The sequence below is a fragment of the Aquarana catesbeiana genome, linkage group LG03, assembly GCF_042186555.1.
Source record: "Aquarana catesbeiana isolate 2022-GZ linkage group LG03, ASM4218655v1, whole genome shotgun sequence".
In the NCBI taxonomy this organism is placed as follows: Eukaryota; Metazoa; Chordata; class Amphibia; order Anura; family Ranidae; genus Aquarana; species Aquarana catesbeiana.
Window position 1 is genome coordinate 131,957,302 of NC_133326.1, and position 27,515 is coordinate 131,984,816.

General features: G+C 42.3%; 1 protein-coding gene across 1 annotated transcript; it reads right to left on the reverse strand.

The window, feature by feature from the left end:
• Positions 1-1,605: 1,605 nt before the first annotated feature.
• Positions 1,606-27,515, reverse strand: LOC141133930 (uncharacterized). Its single transcript, XM_073623544.1, has 7 exons — positions 27,400-27,515; positions 24,063-24,128; positions 19,413-19,511; positions 12,716-12,820; positions 7,624-7,719; positions 3,638-3,748; positions 1,606-1,788 (listed from the first exon to the last, which is right to left on the reverse strand). The coding sequence occupies exons 2-7, from the start codon at positions 24,081-24,083 to the stop codon at positions 1,606-1,608; spliced, it is 615 nt and encodes a 204-aa protein (XP_073479645.1). The 5' UTR covers positions 24,084-24,128; positions 27,400-27,515.

The following is a 27,515-nucleotide window of genomic DNA, read 5'->3' on the forward strand; positions in this document are numbered from 1 at the left end:
GCAGTCAAAAACAATCATCCGGGTGGCTGTCTTTCCATGTTTATTGACAGTCCTGATCAGTGTCAAAATAAGGACTAAAATATTTTTTTGCATTTCCATATTACCACATTTAATAGTGTGCTATTAAATGCGCACCTGTCTCCAAATAAAATATATGAGCATGTGTTGTTGGCCGAATGGCAGAGTACTAGCACATACCATTCTTTCTTTCTGTCCAAATGTCCCCTTGTGATTCCCAAGTTGAAGCGGAGACTTCTAAAACTAGGCATGGGCACCATTTAGGGAATGCCTTGTATTTCTCTCAATGAGTACAAGGTGTTCTCTGTTTGCATGGGGTAAAGATTGTGATGTCACTGCCCTGCCTCTCCACTCCATCCAATCAGAGAACACTTTTCATTCATTAGAAAAATACAAAGCGTTCCTTGAATGGGATCCAGAAGACTATATTAGTATAGTAGTATACTAGTACTATACTAGTAATGGCAGTGATCAGCGACTTATAGTGGGACTGTGATAGGGTGGCGGGCAATTTGATGCTAGCTGATGCTGGCTGGGAGGTACACTAACTGACACTGACATCAATAGTGACACTAATACATTGATCAGTGCTAATACTATACACTGTCACTGTACTAATGACACTGGCTGGGAAGGTGTTAACATCTAGGCACAATCAAGAGTTAACTGCGTACCTAACAATGTGTAATGTGTGTAATATTTGCTGTTTTTACTTAAAGTGGTTGTAAAAGCAGAAGTTTTTTTATCCTAATGCATTCTATGCATTAAGATAAAAAACCTTCTGTGTGCAGCAGCCCCCCTCAGCCCCCATAATACTTACTTGAGCCCCCTCTCTATCCAGCAATGTCCACGAGTGCCTCGGCCGTCCAGGACTCTCCCTCCTGATTGGCTGAGACACAGCAGCGGCGCCATTGGCTCCCATTGATGTCAATCAAACAAAGTTAGCCAATCAGAAGAGAGAGGGGGCAGGGCCGAACCGTGGCTCCGTGTCTGAATGGATACACAGAGCTGCAGCTGGGCTCAGGTGTCCCCATAGCAAGCTGCTTGCTATTGGGGCACTCAACAGGAGGGAGGTGCCAGTAGCTCCAGCTGGGCACCCGAGAAGAGAAGGATCTGGGCTGCCCAGTGCAAAACCACTACACAGAGCAGGTAAGTATAACATGTTTGTTATTTTAATAAAAAAACAAACAAAACGAGACTTTACAATCACTTTAACTATCTGTCTGTTTTTCCTCCCTGCTTTGCTGGGAGAAGAAACAGCAAAGACAATTCCCAGCTCAACTCACCAACCAGTCTGCAACCAACTGAATTATCCTAACAGTCTAAATGTTTGCGTTATGTGCTTTGTGCCTTGGAGTGGCTCTGCAGCTTATAAATGTATTTGCAAATGTGTGCTACCTAAACCCCTGTTTTTAACGAAAACTGTTATGCCCCGTACACACGATCAGACATAAAAAGCTATGGCAGACCAAAAGGAAAAAAGAGAAATGACTTTTCCAAGCTGACTGCATCCATTACTATTTAATTCCTTTGTTTGCATGTTTATAATGATTTCAGTATAGGCTTTGCATCATAGTCTTTTCATAGTTATTCTTTGGCAAAAGCTTTGCACTGTTTAATCCACTTCCAAAATATCATACTGCTCTCAATAATACTCACAGAGTTTCTGCTCAGCAGGTCAGGCTGGTATTGTAGAGCAAGTGTAATCAGAAGTTCTATGTTCTCGGTAGCTGATCTTCTCAGAAGGGTGAATATAAAACTCTCTTTGTCCTGTTAAGAACATTCACACAGTGAAATAATGTGAGGAAACACATCCAGTTCCTTAGTATTTACTGTAATACAATATACAGGTAAGTGTCTGGCAACATTAGATACACTATATTGTCAAAAGTATTGGGACGCCTGCCTTTACACACATGAACTTTAATGGCATCTCAGTCCTAGTCAGTAGGGTTCAATATTGAGTTGGCCCGCCCTTTGCAGCTATAACAGCTTCAACTCTTCTGGGAAGGCTGTCCACAAGGTTTAGGAGAGTGTCTATGGGAATTCATCCAGAAGCACATTTGTGAGGTCTCCGCTCAAATTCATCCCAAAGATGTTCTATCGTGTTGAGGTCAGGACTCTGTGCAGGCCTGTCCAGTTCCTCCACCATAAAGTCGCTCATTCATATCTTTATGGACCATGTGACTGGGTGACAACACAGAAGCACAAGTGGTAGACATCTACTTTAAGAATCTTTGTGTACTATTCTGTAAAGCAATTTAAGTGGCACAAATGACAGCTCAAATTGAAGGTTTGTGTAATAATATAAGGCAGGGGTAGGCAACCTTAAAGGAGGTGGAGATCTACCTGAACAACATGGGAGAAGTAAAAGATCACCGGGCACAGTGCCGCCTCCTCACACCTGATTTAAACCTCTAATTACCGTACTACAGTGTTACAATCACGTGCATTGCACGGCAAACATGGGTTTAAATCAGGCGGTGAGGAGGCAACATATCGCCACCTCACCACCTGTCAAACACACTCAGATCCCTTTTCAGAGGAGCAGCAGTGCCTGCTGCACTTGTGAATAAGCCCTTAGTTGCATTTGGCAGTGGCACACTTAGGGCTCATTCACACACAGTTGGGGGGTGCTAAAACCCTGCAGTTGATTTGAGGCAGTGGCATGTGTACACATGCTGCAGCAGGAATTAAGCCCCCTATTGCTTTTGGTGGGTGCCACCGCCTGACAAATGCGACCCATTCAAGTAAATGGCGCCACTCTGCAAATGCCCCTCAACTGCATGCTTCTGTGGGGTCAAAGGGGATAAAGCAGGTGGCGAGAAAGCAACACAATGCTGCCTGCTTTAACCCCTTGTTTGCTGAGCGACCTCATTTACTTGAATGGGTCATGCTTCGGAGGTGCTACACCCACCAACCATGACGGGGCATACAACTCTTGCTGTGGCTGTGACATGTGTACACCCCTGGCCACTGCAACTAAAGGGGGTGCGGTCGGGCAGGGGTGGTAAAAACATGTCTTAAATGTGGGATTTTACCCCCCCCCCAAACTACAAATTTAACTAAACCCTTACTGTTCTGAGACACCTATAAGGCTGCTTTCACACTGATGTGCTCAGTGCGTCTGTGACTGTCCTGAGTTGGCTGCACTTTGCAATAGACTTCTGTTATATCCTGTAGGTTTGGTGCACTTTCTGAATGAGCACCAAAACTCCTGCATTCAGAAAGTGCATCAAACCCGCTGGATATAATTTCAGTCTACAGCTAAGTGCAGCAAATCCACAGGAGAGCAGAAGGTGCACTGCACTGCAACTGTGGCGTGAGTAAACCACAGCACATCAGTGTGAAAGCAGCCCTATACTATTATGCCCATTGTTTTGCTTCACACTGACCTGAAGATCTCTTCTTTCCTGCTGCTGGCACCACTCTGGAGACCAATGACCGGGATAAGAGGTGGAGTGCAGTTGGTATCACTCTGCATGGGACAGGGGCCAGCACTACAGAGGAGGCATCGGCCTATACAGCCCTTGCCCCCTACTACAAGTAGTTCCTCTGCATTGCACTCTGTTTGATGCTCTGGAATAAGGCCTTTGCTTACTACAGGATGAATTCTTACCTGGTTTTGTATTGTAGGATTTGCTCCCTTTTCCAGTAAAGCCTGGCACATGTTAGAGGAAGTACCAGCAGGTTTCAAGGATGCAGCCAAATGTAAAGGAGTGTTGCCACGCTGGAAAAACAACATCACAGATGTATGACTTTATAGACACTGTAACATTTAGTAATGATTTTTCTAAGCATTCAAGCATCTCTTATGAAGTCCAAAAGTATTGTTAATATCTAAAGTACTGTTTATATCCCCAATGTTACACAATATCAAATCATTATAAAACAATGAGGTTGATTTACAAAACCTGGTGCAGCTCTGCATGGTAGCCAATCAGCTTTGAACTTCAGTTTGTTCAATTAAACTTTAACAAAACAAAACTTAAGCTGATTGGTTTCTGTGCAGAGCTGCAACAGATTTTGCACTATCCAGTTTTACTAACCTCCCTAGCGGTATTCCTGAGTGTGGCTCGGGGTGGATTCTCCCTACCAAAAGTGGTAACCTCTGAGCCACACTCGGGATTGCATCGCAGGATCCAGGGAAAGTTACTTACCTTGTCCCCAGCATCCTGTGATGTCCTCCCGCTGTGTCCGCGGGCTATGTACTCCGCCCGATGTACTGTGTGCCAGGCTCTGTTCCCTGCGAGCATCGTGACGCATGAGAGCGGAGCCCAATGGCAAATTCAAAAAGTGAAAAACACATTACACATATTAAGTACACTGTAATCTGTAAGATTACATTACTGTATCAAATTATTTCACATCCCTTGTGTCCCTAGTGCTTTGTCCAATGCACTTTTTTATTATATAAGCCATTCTTTCTGCCTGGAAACTTGAGAATGTCCATGGCATCCAAAAAGCGTCTCTTTACGTCAAAAGCAGTTTTTGACCAGATAGAAAACAGCGATAGTAAATTAGAATCACTTGCAGAATTGAGCGATAGTGATTTGTGGGGATATTAGTCATCAAACACTGAAAGTAACGACAGCCACAATTCTGCGACTGAGCAAATTTCAGTGTTTTTGAGTTGATTACATTATTGAATACATTTTATTATTATTATATTATTATTATTTTTGATAATTATTTATAGTTATTTATTATATTATATATCATGATTTTGTGTTTCAAACGTTAACATACCTGGGATGTTTACTAGACTCTTGTTGGGACAGATTTAAGTGAGTTATTCCTAAGAATTACAAGCGTACAATTTAAAATGCCAAATTTCTATGCAAAACAATGTACCGATTTGAGACGCAATAATCTGACATAAATATATCTGCACCAGTGGCGGCTGGTGGTTATTTGTTTTGGGGGATGACAAACAACTGAAGCACCCCCCACCCCCCCGAGGCAACTCAAAGCCCCCATCACCCCCGCTGTCTGTTGGTCGGTCCACCGGCACTTACCCCATCTAGGTGGCGGGCATCGGAGGGGATCAGGCATCCGCGGGCATGCGAGGAGCGGTGAGGATCGGGGGAACCAAGCAGCGGCGGGGAACAGGCATCCAGGCATCGCCAGCAGCTCTTCTTCTCCTCGCTTCCACCGTGTGTCTCCTCCCCTCCTCCTAGACGTCCAATAGGATCACCTGTCCTTTCAGCCAATTGGGTGACAGGTATCAGGCCCGCTTCCCGAATGGCCAGGAGGAGGATCAGTGTTGCAACAGCGAATATTTATTCACTGTGGCAACACAACTGGGTGGGCTCCAGACGCAATTCTCTGTGTCCCAAGCCCACTCTATTTTGAAGCCTATTAAAGCCTTTGGCTCTAATCAGGTGCTTAAAAAAAACCCTGCTGCTGTGGATGGGCCACCCCTGGTCTGCACTTCCCACAAGAATGTGACCAAACACAAAATTAGGTCAATATGTGCTTATAGAGGAGAAGAGGAGAAGCCTTCCATACTTTAGAAAGAACCAGGATATTCTTATTCTCCACTGTACATGTTTATCCACTTCAGCCCCGGACCATTTGGCTGGCAAAAGACCAGAGCACTTTTTGCAAGCGGTCGTGCAACAGGACTCCCAAACAAAATTGACGTCCTTTTTTCCCCATAGATAGAGCTTTGTTGTGGTGGTATTTGATCACCTCTGCGGTTTTTATTTTTTGCGCTATAAACAAAAAAATTAGCGACAATTTTGAAAAAAACGCATTATTTTTTACTTTTTTGCTATAATAAATATCCCCAAAAAATATATATAAAAACATTTTTTTCCTCAGTTTAGGCCGATATGTATTCTTCTACATATTTTTGGTAAGAAAAATCGCAATAAGCGTTTATTGATTGATTTGCGCAAAAGTTATAGTGTCTACAAAATAGGGGATAGTTTTATGGCATTTTTATTAATAATTTTTTTTTTTACTAGTAAAGGCGGCGATCAGCGATTTTCATCGTGACTGCAACATTATGATGGACAGATCACAAACTTTTGGCGCTATTTTGGGACCATTCACATTTATACAGCAATCAGTGCAATAAAAAATGCATTGATTACTGTGTAAATGTGACTGGCAGTGAAAGGGTTAACCACTAGGGGGCACTGTAGAGGTTAGTGTGTCCTAGGGAGTGATTCTAACTGTGGAGGGGAGGGGCTATGTGTGACACAACACTGATCACCGCTCCCGATTACAGGGACCAGTGATCAGTGTCCAGTCACTAGGCAGAAAGGGGAAATGCTTATTTACATCAGCATTACCCCGTTCTTCCTCTCCGCGAGACGATCGCAGGTATCACACTCACGGAGACCGCAGTGTGTGCACCCGCAAACCGCTTCTTAAAGGGCAACATACAGGTACATTAATATGCCTGTACATGCCCTTCTGCCGCCGTATATCGGCGTGAGCCGGTCGGCAGGCAGTTAAATATAGTTTTATTTTGAGCTTTTGAAGTGAGCCAAGAAGCCTCTGTAATTACCATTTATAAGGAAGCAAAAGAAAAAATTTACCAAAAAATAAATACTTTTATGATGTTCTCTGATGTCCGATGGCTCTAATCACCAGATATAAGGGTAAAAATGGGAAGATTTGTTCATCCTTTCACTGCTCCTTCAGAGTACATATTATTATTATTGAGGATTCATATAGCGCCAACAGTTTGCGCAGCGCTTTACAAAATTAAGGCAGACATTACAGTTACAATACAATTCAACACAAGAGGAATCGGAGGACACTGTTCATTAGAGCTAACAATCTAAGAGAAATGGTCAAGTGATACAAACAGTAATAACTGTGGGGGATGAGCTGATGGAAAAAGTAAAAAGACAGAGGTTGATATACTAAAACTGTAGAGTGCAAAACCTGGTGCAGCTCTGCATAGAAACCAATCAGCTTCCAGGTTTTATTGTCAAAGTTTAATTGATCAAGCTGAAGTTAGAAGCTGATTGGCTACCATGCACAGCTGCACCAGATTCGCATCTAGTTTTAGTAAATCAACCTCACATTGTATTAGTTAGAAGCTAGATAGGCTATTATAAAGAGATGGGTTTTTACGAACTTTTACTAACTTTACTAACTTTTACTAACCTAAAAGTGGTAAGAGTGGGAGGTAGCCGGATAGATTGGGGTAAGGAGTTTTAGAGGATTTTAGAGGCTCTGGAGAAGTCCTGGAGCTGAGCATGTGAGGAGGTGACAAGGAACTAGAGAGCAGAGCAGAAGGTCTTGTGAAAATCGAAGAGAGCAATTTGGTTGGTAGATGGGGACCAGGTTATTGATGTAGCTGGGGGCAGAGTTATGACATCACAGCTTGACAAATCTGAAATATAAATCACTGCTTGACTCCTTTTTCTCTGTGATCAACTTTTTTCGCCAAAAGGTTTTCTAACATTTTCTAACATTTTGTAAATTATTTGTATTGATAGGAAACATTTCTAACTGGCCTGATTGTTACAAGTAACATATGAACTGGTCATATTATTTTCCCTAGTTGGCCATAAATGGCTTGCATTACATTGTTAAATTAAATTGTTAGTGTTGAATTTTGAGTTGCTTCAACTCGCTCACCTTATCCTGCAGATTTGCGTCAGCTCCTCTATCCAGTAGGAAATTGACAACTTCTAAGCTTTTACCCCGAATGGCTTCATGAAGAAGGGATGAACCCTAAAACAGAGAAACATCTTAAAGGTGGTTGTATGCAACAAAATAGGAAAAACTACAGCAATCAACAAGAAGAATAAATGAATGAAAAGAGTAACATGATTATAACAAAGAGAGAATAAAAGCAACAAAATTGCAAAATCACACAAAGCTGTTAAGAGAAATTAAAGCAGTTAATGAAAAACAAGGTCAATCATCATTGCAAGATACAACAAAAATGTTTTTAAAACTTTAAAATCAAATACTAATAGAACATCAATGCTGTTTTTCTGACTTTTCTCTTGTCTTTTTTGTTTATTGGACTATTTTCAGTAATTTCGGAGCACATTTTATATATGCAATTTAAAGATGTCAACAAAATGGGAAAGTCCTGCCCTTATCCGCCCACCTAGGTGGGGCAAAATAAATAAATAATAATTGTGACTTTTTAGTAAATGAAACAATAGAGAAAAGCTGCAACCCATAAAGGTCCGAACCCCTGACACAAACATAAATAATAAAAAATAAGTGCGCTAATCAATAGTATTTAGAACAGTGCAAAAAAAGGCATACAGTCCTCAAAACTGAATCAATATGTAAAAATTGGTGGAAAAAAAAAAAAATAAATATATATATATATATATATATATATATATATATATATATATATATATATATATATATTTAAAAAAAGAGGAGACTCACCTAAGCAACCCACCTGAGTCTCCTTTCCCAGCTGAAGCCTATTACGGGTAAACGCGTCAGGTGGAGCCAATTGTGAGACGTCAATCTGTAAGGCTGGATTCACATCTATGCATTTTTAGTGCTTGTTGCATTTTGCAGATTTGCACTACAGAACATGTTCCATGGGAAACCATGTTAAATGGACTGTAGTGCAAATCTGCAAAATGCAAAAAGCACTAAAAATGCATAGGCATGAATCCATCCTTAATGCAGGCTGGTGCAGACCGCCGCTCTGCTTGTTGCTTTTTTGCTGATTTTGAGTTGCCTTGATGTAAGTGTGTAGTGTGTTTTAAATAAATCCCTTGTTGAAACCTACTGCACTACGAGGCTTCCCTCTCCTATCCACACATGTTTTGAGCCTATCTTTGAGTTCATCTATTGGATGTCTGTATATCCATTGATGCGGCGGTTTCTGTGATTGCTGGAAAATTCGATCCGCTGTTACGGCCCAGCCTGCCAGAGTCTGTCGGGATTGTCATCTAGCTTGGGGAGCTCTATAACCTGAGATCCACTTGCTTTGGTAAGAGGCGCATATAAGAGGTGAGGTGATATTTACGATTTATGCTGTTGGAAATTTGAAGGACACTGAAATATTAATTCACCAGGTTCACCTCAATCATTTTTTATAAGGGCTTTTTTATAAGGGTCTTCCACTTGGTCATTCACTAAATTTTTGGATTGAATTTAATTTTTTATATAATTCTTTTATTTTTATTTTATTTTTGCTAACATGAGGTTTTTAATATATATATATTATATATATATATATATATATATATATATATATATATATATATATATATATATATGGTATTCACCAATTTTTACATATTGATTCAGTTTTGAGAACTGTATGCCTTTTTTTGCACTGTTCTAAATACTATTAATTAGTGCACCTATTTTTAATTATGTATGCAATTTACCATGATTTCTATGTATGTCCTTTTCTTTTTTAAAAGAGTAACGTTTTATTGAAAGATATGGCACAGTGACGGTAATAACAGCAATGGACATTTGAGCCTTATACCATAACCAAGATAATACATGCAATAGTTGAGAATATCATCGACAAGGCGTAACACTCAACTTGAAAATGGCTCAGGGAAGAGGACTATACAGAGACTATGAAATCCCCACAGCTGCAAGCTTCGATGACCAATTAGGTGGCTATATCAATTAGGTCCAGTTAAAAGGATGGAAGAAGGCAAGCCAAGCACCCAAGAGGGCTAGACAGATTATAGGGGAAAAGCAAAGTCCCGGGAAGAATATGAAACCTACAAAAATGGGGTTAGATTCAAATTACTATCAAGGCCATCTTTTCCAAGAAATGCCAGGGAACGGAAAAGGAGAAAATTAAAGAATAAAGGAATAAGGAATATATGTCCTTTTTAACCACTTCAATACAGGGCACATATACACCTTCCTGTCCAGACCTAATTTCAGCTTTCAGCGCTGTCACACTTTGAATGACAATTGCGCAGTCATACTACACTGTACCCAAACTAAATTTTTATCACTTTGTTCCCACAAATAGAGCTTTCTTTTGGTGGTATTTGATTACCTCTGGGATTTTTATTTTCTGCTAAACAAATAAAAAAAAGACCGAAAATTTTGAAAAAAAAATGTTTTTTTTTGTTTCTGTTACAAGACTTTGTAAATAAGTAAGTTTTTTCATTCACTGATGGGGCTGCACTGACGGGCACTGATAAGGCGGCACTGATGTGCACCAATGAGGTGGCATCAATGAGGTGGCACTGATGATGGGCACTAATATGCGGCACTGATATGCAGCACTGATGGGTACACATAGGTGGCACTGATGGGCACTGAACGGTGGCACGGATGGGCACTGATAGGTGGCATGGATGGGCACTGATAGGTGGCACGGATGGGCACGGATGGGCACGGATGGGCACTGATAGGTGGCACTGATGTACACTAATTGATGGTACGGATGGATGCCAATCAGTGCCAAACAATAATGCCTGCCGATCAGTGATGCCCATTGTGGGCACTGATTGGCATCCATTGTGGGCACTGATTGGCATCCCTGGTGGTCTAGGGTGGCATACCTGGTGGTGACATCCCTGGTGGTCCTAGTGGCGTCCCTGATGGTCCAGTGTGGGCATCCTCGGGGGGGGGGCTGCGCTGATAATCAATCAGCACAGACCCTCCCCGTCAGAGGCGCAACAACGATCACCGCGATGTGCCCCCAGAAGCGCAGAGGCTTGATATTCTGGCGATGTCGTATGACGTCCAGTCAGGATATTGAAACTACTTTGCCATCGTCATTTTGCTAAATGGCGGGCGGCAAGTGGTTAAACAGATGCTTTTTTTTCAAATGAAGATAGATTTTGGAACACTGTTTATTATTGCTTTATAGTGATATGTGTGATATATACCAAAGTTTTTGTATTCTTTGTTCAGCCAGTCCTGAGATTTACACAGCCCTACTAGATAGCGGTGACAGATTGGTGACCTGACTTTTCTCTGTGACCCCTCTCTGCCCTCAATCTGTGATTGAACAATGAAGAAGGAGCCCCTGCAAAAAGATAAACTCACAAACGCATGTTCCCTGTCAGTGCATCTGCATACAACACACCTGACTGGCCCCTAGTACTGCCATTGTGCACAGTGTTAAGATGGGAAGATATCAAGTCAAATCTAGAAACTTAAACTAGTTGCATTTAAAATGTATGTCATTTTTTTTAATTAGTCTCTAATATAATACAAGTTACATAATGAATACAAAACTTTTATTTTTTGGTGGGGGGTCTTGTCTTTACCTTCCTGGAGTTCAACTTCAGTTCCCTCAGTACTTTAGCAATTGAAAGAAAAAAGAGGTCGTATGACTGGGGGCGTGGTTGCCATCATCCTTTATTGGTCACCAAAGTATACATCCTCAATTTAAAAGCAACCCAAACACATTTTTTTATGTATAAAAATATTTTATTCTTTATTCTTATTTTTTGAAAATACTAAAAAAGTCATTCAACAAAATATTTTTCTACAACCATGGTTTTACATACAGACATCACCAACTCTTGGAACCATTTACTGTTTCATGTGGTGGTGGGATTGAACAGCAAGCAGCTGGGGAATACCACTTGTTGCATTACAGATGTGCTATTATGGTGTACATTGTTCATGTATATATATAAAATCATGGTTGTACAAGATTTTATTGAATTACTTTTTAATATTTTTAAAGAATAAGAATAAAATATGTTTATACATAAAAAGTGTATTTGGGTTGCCTTTAACATCCCATAAAGTGAGGATGTATACTGTGGTATACTTTAACAATTGAGACATTTTTGGACATGCTAATAAGCAACTAATTACATAATTCATTGTTCAAAATAGATATTGTGACGGGAGTCACTTTGGGCGGCTGGCCCGTGGAACCCAGCTTACCTTAGAGAGGTCGGGGAAACTCCTTGTCCAGCTCCCCCGGGCCCTCTTATGTGTAAGTCACCCTGTGTCTATTAGGGGCACAGGGTGACCGAGAACCCCAGTTGAGTCTGCACTAACCAGACTCACCGTACAACCACACCTGACTCAGCATTTCGTGTTACCTTTGTATTTCAGGGTTCTATATGTGTGGTTTGTGTTGAAAGAATGAAGGAGCTCTTTCACTTGGGACAGTAATATTTCTGAACAATATCCCTCAAGAAATATATGAAGATAAATTCCACTTTTTGTCTCAGACCATTGCTAGATAGTTTGAGGTGGGGTGGGGGTTGTTATGTGTTTGTTTAGTGCCTGTATCCCATTGTTCTATTGTTTGTCTGCCTTGGGAGAAAAGTATTATGGGATGTATATGTCTATGTGGATTAGATGATAGAGGGGAAGGGGGTTTTCTCCAGAAGCCCCTCCTAAAGACGGTCTACTGTTGGAAAGTTGTATACACCTGTGTGTCTCTTGTTACTGAATGTAGTTTACCCCGCCCTGTGTCATTATGTAAAGAAGGGGGGATTGTCCCCTGAGGGTATATCTCTTTATACCTGTGTTTGAATAAACAGTCTTATGCTTCTCTTCACCCTACACTGATGTCTCGACAAATGACTGGGTGGGCAAAGGGAACTTGGATCGCGCTGGTATTGAGCAAAGGAAGCTTATATGGCAGACATACTCATCTTGAGTACGGGGGTCCGTCACATGATATAGATATTAATTCTGTTAGTTATAAAGTAGGAGAATAGAAGTTGGTAAGACAAAATACATTTCTAAAATAGGCTAGCTTAAATTTTGTTTCTATCATTTCTAGTTATACCTTAATACTTTGGACATTTATTGCATCAGGAGCCTCCAAAAGAAGCCTTTGAAGTACATTCAGATTTCCTCCAAAAGCCGCAAAATGCAAAGGAGTTAAGCCACTCTGTAGAGAATACAATATCATACTTATAAACACACCAAAATAATGAATGATGAGGATAAATTACAATGTCGATTATTATACATTTTGCATATTATAAGAGCCAGCTCCCAAAAAATAAATGATTAGAAAACTATTGTATACATTATTGTTTTAATAATACTATATTATCCTATAATACAAATTAAAATGCATAAGTTAAGCTAAAAAAGCAAAAATAGTGATGTAAGTTTATAGGCTACTTCTGCACAACAAAGAAAGAGTCTGATTAACTATGGTACGGCTGACGTAAGATGGCTGTCACTAACCCCCCTATTTTAGTCCAGTCAGGCAATAATCTCTTATCTATGGTTCCAGCAGACAGCAGGCAATGCCTTTGACATGGAGCTAAAGCTAAAATATGAACAACAGTCAACAGGCAGGTTCTTTATTGCAGAAGAGACATGCAATTTCTCTTCTGCAATAAAATACACTTACCTGCCTGTTCGCAATCCCCTTCAGAGTGTACATTGAGCTGTGCGCAGCTCAGGTTTACATTCCAGCACACTGCCAAAGGGGTGGATTTACTAAAACTAGAGAGTGCAAAATGTGGTACAATTCTGCAGAGAAATCAGCTTCCAGGTTTTATTGTCAAAGCTTATTCAAACAAGCTGAAGTTAAAAGCTGATTGGCTACCATACACAGCAGCACCAGATTTTGCATGCTCCAATTTTAGTAAATCAAACCCAGTGTGTCGGGGTGACTGCACTTCTGCACATATGTGGAAGCGATGTCACCCTGCACCAGCCAATTAAAAACAGGGGAAAACCGGCACCTGTAGGAAACTAGGGAAAAGATATCAGCACCAGCAAGGGACCTCGTGCCTAGGTCAGTATCTGTGCCTTAGTTCCAATTTAAGAGACCAAATGGGTTGGAAAAAACAATCAAACTGCTATTATTACCTTGGCCAAGATAAACAGTGCTGCTAGCATTTGGCCCCTTCCCGATCCTCCGCTCTGCATAAAGGTACACATGAAAGCTTTTGTGTGAATGTTGGCAAAAGGCAGCATAGTGCCTGAGGGCAATTGGATCACGTCTACACTTGTATGCATTCTCTTATTTTATCCACGTCTTGAATGCTGTCTGTAAGGTTGATCAATTAAAGTGTTCAAGCGCATTTGGAAAGCTTTCACAACGCTTCACTTTTTCCTATTTTCTTATGTTACAGCCCTATTCCAATATGGATTAAATTCATTATTTGTCCTCAAAATTCTACAAACAATACCCCATAATGACAACATAAAAGAACTTTGTTTAAAATGTTTGCAAATATATTAAAAATAAAAAACAAAAAAAATTCCATGTACATAAGTATTCACAGCCTTTGCTCAATACTTTGTTGAAGCACCTTTGGCACCAATTACAGCCTCAAGTCTTTTTGAGTATGATGCTACAGGCTTGGCACACCTATCTTTGAGCAGTTTATTCCATTCTTCTTTGCAGGACCACCCAAGCTCCATCAGGTTGGATGGAGAGCGTCGGTGCACAGCCATTTTCAGATCTCTCCAGAGATGTTCAATTGGGTTCAAGTCTGGGCTCTGGCTGGGCCACTCAAGGACATTCATAGAGTTTTCCCGTAGCTAGTCCTTTGTTATCTTGGCTGTGTGCTTAGGGTCATTGTCCTGATGGAAGGTGAACCTTCATCCCAGTCTGAGGTCCAGAGCGCTCTGGATCATCTTTCCCTCGATCCTGACTAGTCTCCCAGTTCCTGCCGCTGAAAAACATCCCTGAAGCATAATGCTGCCACCACCATGCTTTGACTGTAGGGATGGTATTGGCCAGGTGATGAGCGGTGCCTGGTTTCCTCCAGACATTATGCTTGCCACACAGGCCAAAGAGTAAAATCTTTGTTTCATCAGAGAATTTTGTTTCTCATGGTCTGATAGTCCATGTGCCTTGTACTGAGGAGTGGCTTCCGTCTGGCCACTCTACCATACAAGCCTGATTGGTGGAGTGCTGCAGAGATGGTTGTTCTTCTGGAAGGTTCTCCTCTCTCCACAGAGAAACGCTGGAGCTCTGTCAGAGGTTTCATTGGGTTCTTGGCCACCTCCCTGACTAAGGCACTTCTCCCCCGATCGCTCAGTTTGGCCAGGCAGCCTGCTTTAGGAAGAGTCCTGGTGGTTCCAAACTTTTTCCATTTACTGATAATGAAGGCCACTGTGCTCATAGGGACCTTCAATGCTGCAGAAATTTTTCTGTACCCTTCCCCAGATCTGTGCCTTAATACAATCCTGTCTTGGAGGTCTACAGACAATTACTTGGACTTCATGGCTTGGTTTGTGCTCTGACATGCCCTGTTAACTGTGGGACCTAATATAAACAGGTGTGTGCCTTTCCAAATCATGTCCAATCAACTTAATTTACCACAGGTGGACTCCAATCAAGTTGTATAAACATCTCAAGGATGATCAGTGGAAACAGGATGTTCAATTTTGAGTGTCATGGCAAAGGCAGTGAATAACTATGTACATATGATTTTTTAAATTTTTTATTTTAAATAAACTTGCAAAGATTTCAAACAAACTTCTTTCATGTTGTCATTATGGGATATTGTTTGTAGAATTTTGAGGAAAATAATTAATTTAATCCATTTTGGAATAAGGCTGTACCATAACAAAATGTGGAAAAAAGTGAAGCGCTGTGAATACTTTCCGGATACACTGTATATAAACCAGGGGTGTCCAACTTATTGAGGAGCGATGGCCACCTTAGCGACTTGGTAACCGGTCGCGGGCCACAATGAGCAGAGCAGGCAGATTATGGGTCTGTGTTCACTCTGCATATGCAGAGCAGACATGGACACAGCCATGTCTACTCTATGGGCTGTCTGATCCGATCCCCTTCTGTTTTTTTAAGTGGATCGGATTTGGAGAGGCGGGTGTAAAAGCACACAGGTCCGTTTACATCTGCCGCTCTATAGAGGTGAATTAAGGGTCTGGGTCCACCTGAAAAACAGACAGGCTGACCCGAACGGACCGATCGTGTGAAAGGAGCCTAAGGCTGCTTTTACGCTTATGCACTGCGGTACCTGCACCTCAACTGACCTCAATCTTCACTTCTTCCTCAGGATTTCTGCAGGTATCGCTGGCTGCTGCTGTCCCCCAGGCGGGTATGGCTGGTGGCTGCTGTTGGATATCCTCTAGGATCAGTATTGCTGGTGAGTACTGTTGGTGGGTACTGCTGGTGGGTACTGTTGGGGGTACTGTTGTCCGGTATTGCTGTCTGGTACTGCTGCTGGGTACTATTGCTGGGTACTGCTGTTGGGTGCTGTTGCTGAGTACTGCTGTTGGATACTGTTGGCAGGTTCCCAACCCACTATCCCCGAGCATCAGTGTGACAGGAGCCGGTGCTGGAGGAAGCATGCGCATGCAGTAGAGAGCAGATCTGATGCTCCCTGTATCACTCCTGGCACAGGCAGAGAACATTTTTGGTATCACTCTGCCTGTGACAGGAGCCGGCGCTATACAGGAGGCATAGGCTCTGCTTCCTCTAGTGCCGGCTCTGTTCTTTAAACCAATGCTTGGGGATGCCGGGTCGGGAACTGGGCTTGCCGACTCGCCATCCCGAAGCAGGAGGTGGCGGGCCACATCAGTTGGGCACCCCGATGTAAACCCTAGCTATGAACGTCTCTTATTTGCTCCCTTTGGTATCCAGTTGAAAGCATTGATTGATTGATAAGTACAAAAAAAACCTGTTGATCTTGAGAGCTGATAACTTCCCGTGCTTTCTGCTTGTACTGCACTCAACAACAGTTAGCATTGTTCCCAGTTCTCTCCCTGGACTACAGAACACCTCCTGCTATGTTTTGGAGATGAGTAGAGGAGGGGGGTGTTTTGCACTTCTAAAAACTTCCTGTCCGTGGGTGACAATGTTGCTCCTCCATAGATACAAATGAGTAAGTGAAAGGAAGTGTGTTCTGGGCAGGATCACCAGAAACAAAAAAGGTGGAATTTGCTTTAATAAGACTTTAAGCAAAAAACAGCTAATTTGTCAGGTGTTACATAAAAGATCAAATAATTTGTAATGAATGTAACTGATTCTTTTTTTTTTATTATGCCTTGAATCTCCAACTTGCAATAAAAAATGCAGTTAACAAAACATACATAGCAGTGGGCACGCAGGTGGCGTGCCCACTGCTGTAGCCGTCATTTTGCTATAGCGCGGTCGGCAAGTGGTTAAAGAGGTTCTTCACTTTAGAAAAAAAATAAATAAAAGTCAGTAGCTACGCATCCTATAGCTGCTGACTTTTAACAAAAGGACACTAACTGTTCCAGGGATCACCTGGGCTAGTTCCAGGTTCCCTGTGTCAGCATCTTTAGTGAGGGAAGCCGTCTGTGACAGCTTTAGAACTGGCTTCCTACTGCTGCTAGCCGTGCTGCACTTTGTAAATGGCCCCACTGCCTTCTGGGACTTGTGACGTATCCCAGAATTCTTCGGGTAAAAAGAGGGGGTGAACTTCCACCCGGATTGCCTAGGCAATCTAAGTGGAAGTAGGAATCTTTACCTTTCAAAACTAGGTACCCGTTCCACCAAAAAATTACATGCCAAATGTGGTAGAGGAGGAGGGGAGGAGGACTTAAACCTGAAATTCCCTTTTGGGTGATATCACACCCGTAATATCGCAAAAAACTATGGTACTCAAATAGCTCCATAGGTGACAATTTAAAAGCCTTTACAGCTCAGCAGTTTAAAGTTAACCGGGATATATATATTTTATCATGACTTTCTTTCTTTTTTTTTTTACTATTTACATATATATGTATGTAATTGTTACCTTATACCAAGGGGTTATTAAACTCCCTTGTGATAGCACTGGCCAGGTAACAGCATCTAACCAAGCACAGATCTGCTCAGTTAGATTGAGGCTGTGGATGTGCCTCTGTCTCCCCTTGCTCTCCATCCTGAAGTGGGCGGTTGTGCCCTGGGGCTCCCAGTAAGAGGGGGAAACCGTGCCGCCTGCACTGTGAAAGTGATCGGTGGCTACATAGCCTCTGCATCACTTTTACTTTCAAGCTGAGAATCCTTATTACACTGTGTTCTAACTAGGGCCGAAACAACTAATCGATTAATCGACAACTAATCGATTATGAAATTAATCGATTACTATTTTCATAATCGATTAATCAGCCAGTAACATAATGGGGTTAAAGAAGCTAAAATTAGCTCTACATAGTACAAAAAGAGCAAATAATCTCTACTGTAAATATTACTTTCACTGTTGCACAGTAAAAAAACAAAGGGCTACTTTTTAATTTTTTTTTTAACTCCATTATGTTACTAAATGTCTTAGGCCTGGTTCCCACCCATGTGTTTTTTGGTGCTTTTTGCAGAAATGCACTACAGTTCATTTAACGTTAACATCTATGCTTTTTTCAGCTGCTGTGTATTTGGAAAGGGTCAAGGACCTTTTTCAATGCAAAACGGTGCTTTTATGGTTCAATATACTTCAATGGAGAAGCTGCAGAAAAGCATGTAATATTACAGTTCTCACAGAACAGTGTAAATTTCGGCCTATAGTACACCACTCAGCGCCACAGAACCTCTAACCACATTAATCTAGATCCTTCAGCAGATAAAAGGACATACAAAGAGCTATCTACCTGACCCTCTGAAATAAAGATATAAAAACCAAGGGTAAGGAGAAAAAGAAAAGCAGCTGTTTAAAAAAGCAAATCAATATAAATAAACAGTATATAAGACATACATATGATAATAGATGGTCATATACCAAAACAGCGCTAGGTTGAACATAAACAGAAGTGTGGCCAACTACACACATAAAAAGTCCATAAGACTAGTGCAGTATCAGTTGTGATTCAGAGAGTATTTGAGTAGATCCTAGAGCATGTCACAGCGTGCACCTTCCACCGAACATTCCAACTCCACCATATGTGAACACACTCCCCTTCGGGGGTCAAACTCACCAGAACTTTAAAAATCAAAGCATCCAATTTTAAGAGATATTCTGGACCACCTCAATACAGCACTTCTCTGGGCAATAGGGAGATGCAGGGGCTCCAAACCATTCAAAAAACGAGATAAGGCATATATAGCGTAATTCCGTTTTATTAATGATAAACACCATAACCACCTCCCCAATGCTAACAACGTACCAGATTGTAATAAAAAATATTACAGTTCTGTTTGAAAATCTACAAAACAGTCTAGAATTTTTTTTTTCTTTAAATAAAAAAATTTGATCTGAGTCTGATGATATTTACCAGATTCAGCCTCTAATAGTATATAGAGTATATGTATTCTGTCTGTTATTCTCAGAGAGGATTAAAGATTTTACTCCCTAACCATATAGTTGGTTATTTATATTTACCCCTGCATATAAAGATATTTAGGAATAAATTGCCTTTTTTTAAACTTTACATATTAACTAAATTATACACCACACTTCCTTTTAAGGTTATTAACCGATTCATCGATTAATCGAAACAATAATCGTCCAACTAATCGATTATAAAAATAATCGTTAGTTGCAGCCCTAGTTCTAACGCCATAAAATGTTCAGTTTTAGGTGACTTAGCATTTACAAACACATGCTTACCGCATTTCGGCCCAGAATGTCACTTCTGTCCTGCAGCAGGTTGACTACTCTCTCCAAGTTGTCAGCATGGGCAGCGTAATGCAACTGTGTATTCCCACTCTGAAAAGGATACACACAGACATAAGAACTTACATGTGCGCTAATTCACTTATGTTATGTATTTTGAGCTTTAGGACTAGCTATGTAGCATTGAATATATGTAACACACAATGAACATTACAGGTATGCAAATGTTACAAACTGATATAAGAACAACAGATGAGAAAGCATTTATGTGTTTTTATGCATATTGCTTAAATATAGTGACCAGTGGCGGCCCGTCCATAGGGGGCGCCAGGGCGTCGCCCCCCCCCCCCCCCCCCTCCTGTAGTCAAAAAAAAAAAATAAATAAATTTTTTAAAACGGCCCCTTTAAGAACAAAAAAAAAAAAAAAAAGTCCTTTAACAAAGTGCACTGTGGCGCCGGACGCCAGTGCACTATGGGAAGCGCCACGTCAATGCAATCACGAGATTGCAGACGCGGCGCTTCATTTGCAGGCTTTTAACCCGCCTTGTGGCGCAAACGAAAACGCCGATTAGCTTCCGCTCATAGAATCAGTGTGATTCTATGGGCGGGAGCATTGCTTTTCAAATCGTGAGGTCACTTCCGGCTTTCATGAAGAAGACGAGAGCCGGAAGTGATGTCGGCAGCTCCGTTCTTCGGCTGAGCGGAGCTGCAGGAGGAAGGTAAGAGCCATATGAGGGATGGGTTGCTGTCTGGCAAGCAGGGTGAGCTCCAGCACAGCACAGCTGCATGTATCTGTCCCTCTCTTCCCCATCCCCCCCCCCCCTCCCTCCTGTCTCACTACACACGGACTGAAGACACCTATACACAGACAGAGGGGGAGGGGGAGGGGGAGGAGAATGGACACATACACAGGACGTGAGGGGCAAGTTATCAAAGAAAGATACAGTGATTTGGGGGGCTGGGAGAGGATGCTTTATGTGCTAGGGGCCACTTTGGGAGCAGAGAGGATTTGTGCTAGAAGGGGGGTTGAATATAAAATTAGACCCCCCCCCCCCAGCACAAATCCTCTCTGCTCCCAAAGTGGCCCCTAGCACATAAAGCATCCTCTCCCAGCCCCCCAAATCACTGTGATTATCTTTCTTTAATAACTTGCCCCCCTTCCCCCTTGTTCAAAGAGATGCTGGCTGCTATTAAGGAGACAATCATGGTTTCTGGGATCAGTGCACACAGTGAATGCGTTTTTGATGACACAGTGGCTGCGTTTTTTATGACACAGTGAATGTGTTTTTGATGACACAGTGGCTGCGTTTTTGATGACACAGTGGCTGCATTTTTGATGACACAGTGGCTGCGTTTTTGATGACACAGTGGCTGCGTTTTTGATGACACAGTGGATGCGTTTTTGATGACACAGTGAATGCGTTTTTGATGACACAGTGGCTGCGTTTTTGATGACACAGTGGCTGCGTTTTTGATGACACAGTGGCTGCATTTTCATGACAGTGGCTGCGATTGATGTTTTTTTTTCAGAATTTTTCAGTTTGTTTGCGCCCCCCCAAAAATTTTGAGCACCAGCCGCCACTGATAGTGACCCTCTCTTGAATTATAGACGTTCCAAGACAAATACCCTGTAAAGGAAGAACTGAGGGTCAGTCTCCTGTGTCCCCTGCAGCTCTCACTGTTCCCATCCTCTGACCTCCACTTACTGCAGGATACAGTAATGATGTGGAGGTCAGCAGGATAAACCAGTGAGATCTGTGGGGGACCAAGGAGATAAACAAATCAGATTCACAGCAGAATTCAGGGGACCATTCCTCTTCAGTTGAGTAGTGTTTGCCAGCACAGACAGCAGGAAATGTATTTACACTTTCCTTTCCCAACTATCGCTAACTAAACCTTCTGCTGGTATTCCTTTTTTTTATCAATATATCTTCTTCAAAAAGGTCAATCCACCAACAAAACTGGCATTAAAGTTTTTGGTATATAATCAGTTAGTTAAAGTGTCACTAAGCCCACATCAAAAAAAAACTATCAATAAGTGGTGTATTAGGGTACATGCTGTTCATACTCACTCACTATGAGATTCGTTTTCTGTATTCTGCAAAAATCCTGGTTGATCCTGCTGCTCACTATCTCAACCTTCTGTTTGTATCCCCAATTCAGCTAGGGATTTTGCAGAACAGTGCAGAACAGTGTTGGCACCTCACCTCTTTTTATAGTGTATTTCAACCCTAAGAATTTCCTCCCCATCACATCTGAGCAGCCCATGTGACTATAGAGTCACACATGTGGGCGTATACACAGTGGTAAATGACAGCCCACTCCCTCCCTCCTCCTCCATGCCCACTAACCAGCTAAACACAATAGGGGTGGAATATTACATGTAGATTAATAGTGGCTTCAACTCCCTCTTATTCTAAGACACAGGCTGGAGGGGCATGTGATGACAGTCTGTAAGTGTTATAAATCCGCCCACACCATGTTATTGCTAGACATGTGCAATTCGTTTTGGCCCGAATCTAAATTTGGATGAATTTTTGGTTATTCAGAGGTTCGGATGTATCCGAATATGTGAATAACAATAGTAACGAAGTTTGTTCAAATTTGTTTCGTTTATTCATTTTCTAACTAATTCCAAATTTTTTGAATGATTCGAATTTGAATCGGTTGAAAATGTATGGACCTATCCAAATTCTGTTTGAAGAATAGCTGGTTGTTAAGGAGCAGGCCAGGAAGCCAGGCATCGCATCCTTAACAGTCGATGACTCATCAGCTGTCAGCGGATTTCCCCACTGACAGCTGAATGTAAACCAAAGAATGCCGGCAATGAGAAGTAAATGAAAACAAAACACGCCAAAATGTAGAAAAAAAGAGGCATGGGGTCCCCCCAAAAATCCGTACCAGACCCTTATCCGAGCATGCAGTCCAGAAGGTCAGTAAAGGGGGGGGCAAGCCATAATAGGCCACATACCAGGCCGCATTCCTGAACCATACCAGGCCACATACCAGGCACTCCCCAAAGCTCATCCCCCCCCCCCTTTCCTGACCTGCCAGGCTGCATGCTCGGATAAGGGTCCAGTATGGATTTTGTCTGTGTCTCTGTCTCCGCAACCCCCCCGCTCCTGTTGCTATTCGTAAAAAAAAAACTTTACAAAAAATATCCTGGCAGGCCCTCTCCTTTATCTGGGAATAACTGACTCTGTAAGTGTTTGTTTAAATAGATGCTTCTAAATACCTTTTTCCTGTTATCTTCAGGCCGGTCACGTGACTCCCGGGCGCTCTGCTACTACGATCCTAGGCTACAGTGGGCTACAGTCCGGGCCGACGTCAGGGGAAGATCTCAGCTCCTCCCACTGTAGCCCTGGATCATAGTAGCAGCCGGGAATCACGTGAGCAGCCTGAAGATAACTGGAAAAAAGTATTTAGAAGCATCTTTTTAAACAAACACTTACAGAGTGAGTTGTTGCCAGATAAAGGAGAGGGGCTGCCAGTGAAAGGTGTTTTTAGGGTTACAACCACTTTAACAACCAGCTACTCTTCACACAGAATTCGGATCGGTCGATACATTTTTGACCGTTTTGAAACGCTCTGAAAATGTGGAATTTGTTAGAAAATGAATAAACGAAACAAATTCAGAAACAGATCCACAAAATGAAATTAGTAACGTAATGCATTTATCCAAAACAAAATTTTCCATTCTGCACATGTCTAGTTATTGCCAAAAAATAATAAAGATTTGATTATAAATATATATTTGTATGACAATTTTAAACAGTTTATCGATATTAATTATTTATGTTTACTCTGCATCCCAAAAGGCTGTGATTTTTTTTTTTTTTTTTGAACATGTGACCAGTAGCAGAGGACTAGAAGCTCCTCCTGCCTATGTTTCTGTGCAAACAGGCTGGGAAAAATCTGGGTCATGTGACAGCTGTATATCAATTAGGAAAAAGTATTTTTTTATTAAAATAATTACAGTGCCATCATCCACATACAGAAATAGAAGGGACAATGTAAATGAAACAGTGTGTGTTTAGTATCACATTAATATGTATCTCTAGTCCAAATTTTTTTTTGGTTTTGGATACAGTAAGGAATGGATAGTACCTATTCAAGCTTTGAATTGCTGTCTCTGTCCTATTAGGAATATATTCCCTCACTTCTGAGTTTGAGACATAAGGTGAAGGAAATCTCTCCGAATGTAAGGCAAATCCCTCTTACATTGTTGTCATTTACGCACAAATCTTCCAGTGAAGCACCTGTTCCAATGACCTCCAATTGGAGACATTTTTCCTTATTTTCTGTCCCAGTGAGCGAAAATCTCAATGATTGGGGACACAGATAGAAAACAATATCTTGCAGACTATAAGAGCTATATAAACTATAAGAGCCTGCGTCAATGGGTTTTGGGCTAGTGTCGATGGCATCAGTTTGACACACTTCTGAGATACTTCAGAATTCATTGACAGGTTTATTTAACCTCCTTCTGACCCGCTTCAAGTAGGTTTTACAATCCTGTAGACTTGTATGGAAATGCATAACCCACTTAAAGGGAACAAAACCCTATCGACACAAGTCCTAGTGGATAATTTGCTCTATTACTGAAAGTTAAAAGAAAATGGATTATTGGACTGAAACTGTTACCTCATCAGTAGCTGAAGGCATTCTTCCCAGATTTTTCTTTTGCTGCTTTCACAAGTTGCAGTCAGTCTGAGGATGGATCAATACATGAGAAACACATTACACAATACAATTACAGCTACAGATAGTGTGTGCAGTATCGGCATCGTCTTTTGTAGTATTTTCCCCCTGTGTTTCTGAGGATGTGGCGGCTAGGGCACACTATTTCATATCAGGAGGCAATGCCACAGCCCAGAAGTTATTTATTCTATTTTATTTATTTATTGCAGGTACTTAATATAGCGGCGTCAATTTACTCAGCGCTTTATACATATATATATTGTGCATTGACTTCAGTCCCTTACCCTAAAGGAGTTCACAATCTAAGGTCCCTAACTCACATTCATACATACACATACTAGGACCAATTTAGAGAGGAGCCAATTAACCTACCAGCATGTCTTTGGAGTGTGGGAGGAAACTGGAGTACCTGGAGGAAACCCTCGCAGGCACAGGGAGAACATGCAAACTCCAGGCAGGTAGTGTCGTGGCCGGGATTCGAACTGATGAGCCTAGTGCTGCTAGGCAGAAGTGCTAGTTATGGATACGAGTATACAGTATGATTTGCACTGATATCGAAGGAGAAGTACAGCCAAAGCACATGGCTGTACCTCTCGTGGATCACAGGAGTGCTGATTATTTTCAGCAGACAGTGGGCTGAATCCCAGTGCCAGCTGATGTCACAGAGCAGGTCCAGGCTTGGGAAAGATCGCGACCATATGGTTGGGATCCACCCACATGCCTGGATTGACACCTGGTGGGGCAGAGTAGAGGAGCAGTGACTGACAGTCACCAGCTCTCTGCTCAGGGAGCTTGAGAACTGAACGGTCGGCAGTATTTGATCACTCGGTTCTCAGCCTTAAAGCCGGAGGGGGACAGATGCAGCATCGCACCGATGCTGCATCCACCTAAGCCAAAAAAATTCCCATACTTCTCTTTTAACAAACTTCTAGAACGGAATCCATGGGAAGCCCTGCTCCATAAACCTAATTTGGACCTGACGAGATCAAAGAGGAAATTGGTTTATTTTATTTTTTTAGCAGCATGTCAGACTGTCACCAAAGTTTGGAGGCAGCCATCCCTGATATTTATAGAAGTGAAACAGGAACCATGGTTCAAGAGAAATTAACTTCTGTCTTGAACAATCAAAATTCCTATAAACATGGTCTCTATGGTAAGACTATAACCCCAACCCTAACTTCAGTCGATCATTACTCTCTCTCTCTCTGATACGACATAGAGCCTGAACACCTACACCCTGCTGGCTACACACCCCCTCTCTATACCTCTCCCTCCCTCTCCTCTACCCAGCCGGCTACCCACTCCCTCTCTACCCCTTCTTCCTCCCTATCCTTAACCTTGCCTGCTACCCATCCCCTCTCTACACCTTCTCCCTCCCTCTCCTCTACCCTGCTCGCTACCCAACCCTTTCTCTACCCCTTCTTCCTCCCTCTCCTCTACCCTGCTGGATACCCAACCCCTCTCTACCCCTTCTCCCTCCCTCTCCTCTACCCTGCCGGCTACCCACCTCTTCTCTACCCCTTCTTCCTCCCTCTACTCTACCCTGCTGGATACCCACCCCCTCTCTACCCCTTCTCCCTCCCTCTCCTCTACCTGGCCGGCTACCCACCCCCTCTCTACCCTGTCTCCCTCCCTCTCCTCTACTCGGCCAGCTACCCACCCCCTCTCTACCCCTTCTCCCTCTATCTCCAATACCCTGCAGGCTGCCCACCCCCTCTCTACTCCTCCCTCCCTCTCCTCTACCCGGCGGGCTACCCACCCATCTCTTCCCCTTCTCCCTTCCTCTCCTCTACCTTTCCGGCTACCCATCCCCTCTCTACCCCTTCTCCCTCCCTCTCCTCTACCCTTCCGGCTATCCACACCCACTATACCCCTTCTTCCTCCCTCTCCTCAACCTTTCCAGCTACCCACCTCTTCTCTACCCCTTCTTCCTCCCTCTACTCTACCCTGCTGGATACCCACCCCCTCTCTACCCCTTCTCCCTCCCTCTCCTCTACCTGGCCAGCTACCCACCCCCTCTCTACCCTGTCTTCCTCCCTCTCCTCTACTCGGCCGGATACCCACCCCCTCTCTACCCCTTCTCCCTCTATCTCCAATACCCTGCAGGCTGCCCACCCCCTCTCTACTCCTCCCTCCCTCTCCTCTACCCTGCCGGCTACACACCCCCTCTCTACCCCTTCGTCCTCCCTCTTCTCTACCTTGCCGGCTACCCACCCCCTCTCTACCCCTTCTCAATCCCTCTCCTCTACCCTGCCAGCTACCCACCCCCTCTCTACCCCTTCTCCTTCCCTCCCTTCTACTCTGCCAGCTACCCACCCCTTCTCTACTCCTTCTCCCTCCCTCTCCTCCACCCGGTCAGCTACCCACCCCCTCTCTACTCCTTCTCTCTCCCTCTCCTCTACCCGGCCGGCTACCCACCACCTCTCTACCCCTTCCCCCTCCCTCTCCTCTACCCTTCTTTGACACATTCCTCTTTTGCTCTTTTTAGCATTATCTCTCTCTTTTCTACATTGACAAGTCTTAAACATATACCAAATAGTATATTCATGGCTCTATGCCGTGCCATCCCTGCAAAGATATTGCTGCTTATTGTTTAGATTAGAACACATCATTGTATTTCATCTGTTGACTCAAGCTACAAATCGTAATATCTAGTATAACCTACTCTTGAGCTTGTATTCTAAGTTTGAAAATAAATACAATTTTTATAAAAGAAAAGGTATGCCTGTGTGAAATAGTTAAATAAAAAGCATGACAAACATTTTTGCGCTAGGTTCTTAAGGGACGTGTGCTTAATGTCAACAGTGAAATTGGATAGTGAAAACTAAAATAACCTACAAAGAACATAAAGGCACTTATCTATGAAAACACAGTAATTTCACTAACAGAAACCTTTCAGGAATTTTCATTAATATTTAAGCAGAACTAGACTGAAAGTTGAAACCTGTATGTACTCAGGTCAATTCCTTTGTACTAACTTTTATAAATAAGACCCACAATGCATATTCCTAATCACAAATCTGAAAGAACTGTTTATGATCATTTTTACAGCTTTTATTTCCAGAAAACATATTGAAACATTCCAAGAAATCATTAGAACAAAAAGGATTAAACACACATTCTTTTGGAATGCGATGTATAAAGCAGAATGAGAACAACTCACTATTTATATTATATTCTATGTTAATTATGCTTTTTTTCTGAAGTTTGTTATCTAAAGTTGACGTATGCTTCTGGTTATAGTAAATAGATCTAGGACTTTATTCAAAAATTTTCTTACCTGATCCGACTTTGGATGCCGTGGCTGTCTTCTAAGCCTTCATCTGAATGTTCTGATTTCCCGGCAATAGGAAACTCCTCCCTGTATGCAGATGACGGTGATGAAATATAAACTCT

Bases quoted from the DNA above. Each gene is read 5' to 3' on its own strand.
- LOC141133930 (XM_073623544.1), bottom strand. From the start codon at position 24,083: ATGCCTTCAGCTACTGATGAG. The intron at 12,821-19,412 runs GTAAGCATGTGT...TATTCTCTACAG, and splicing joins ACATTCTGGGCCGAAATGCG to AGTGGCTTAACTCCTTTGCA. The intron at 3,749-7,623 runs GTGAGCGAGTTG...TTGTTTTTCCAG, and splicing joins ACGCAAATCTGCAGGATAAG to CGTGGCAACACTCCTTTACA.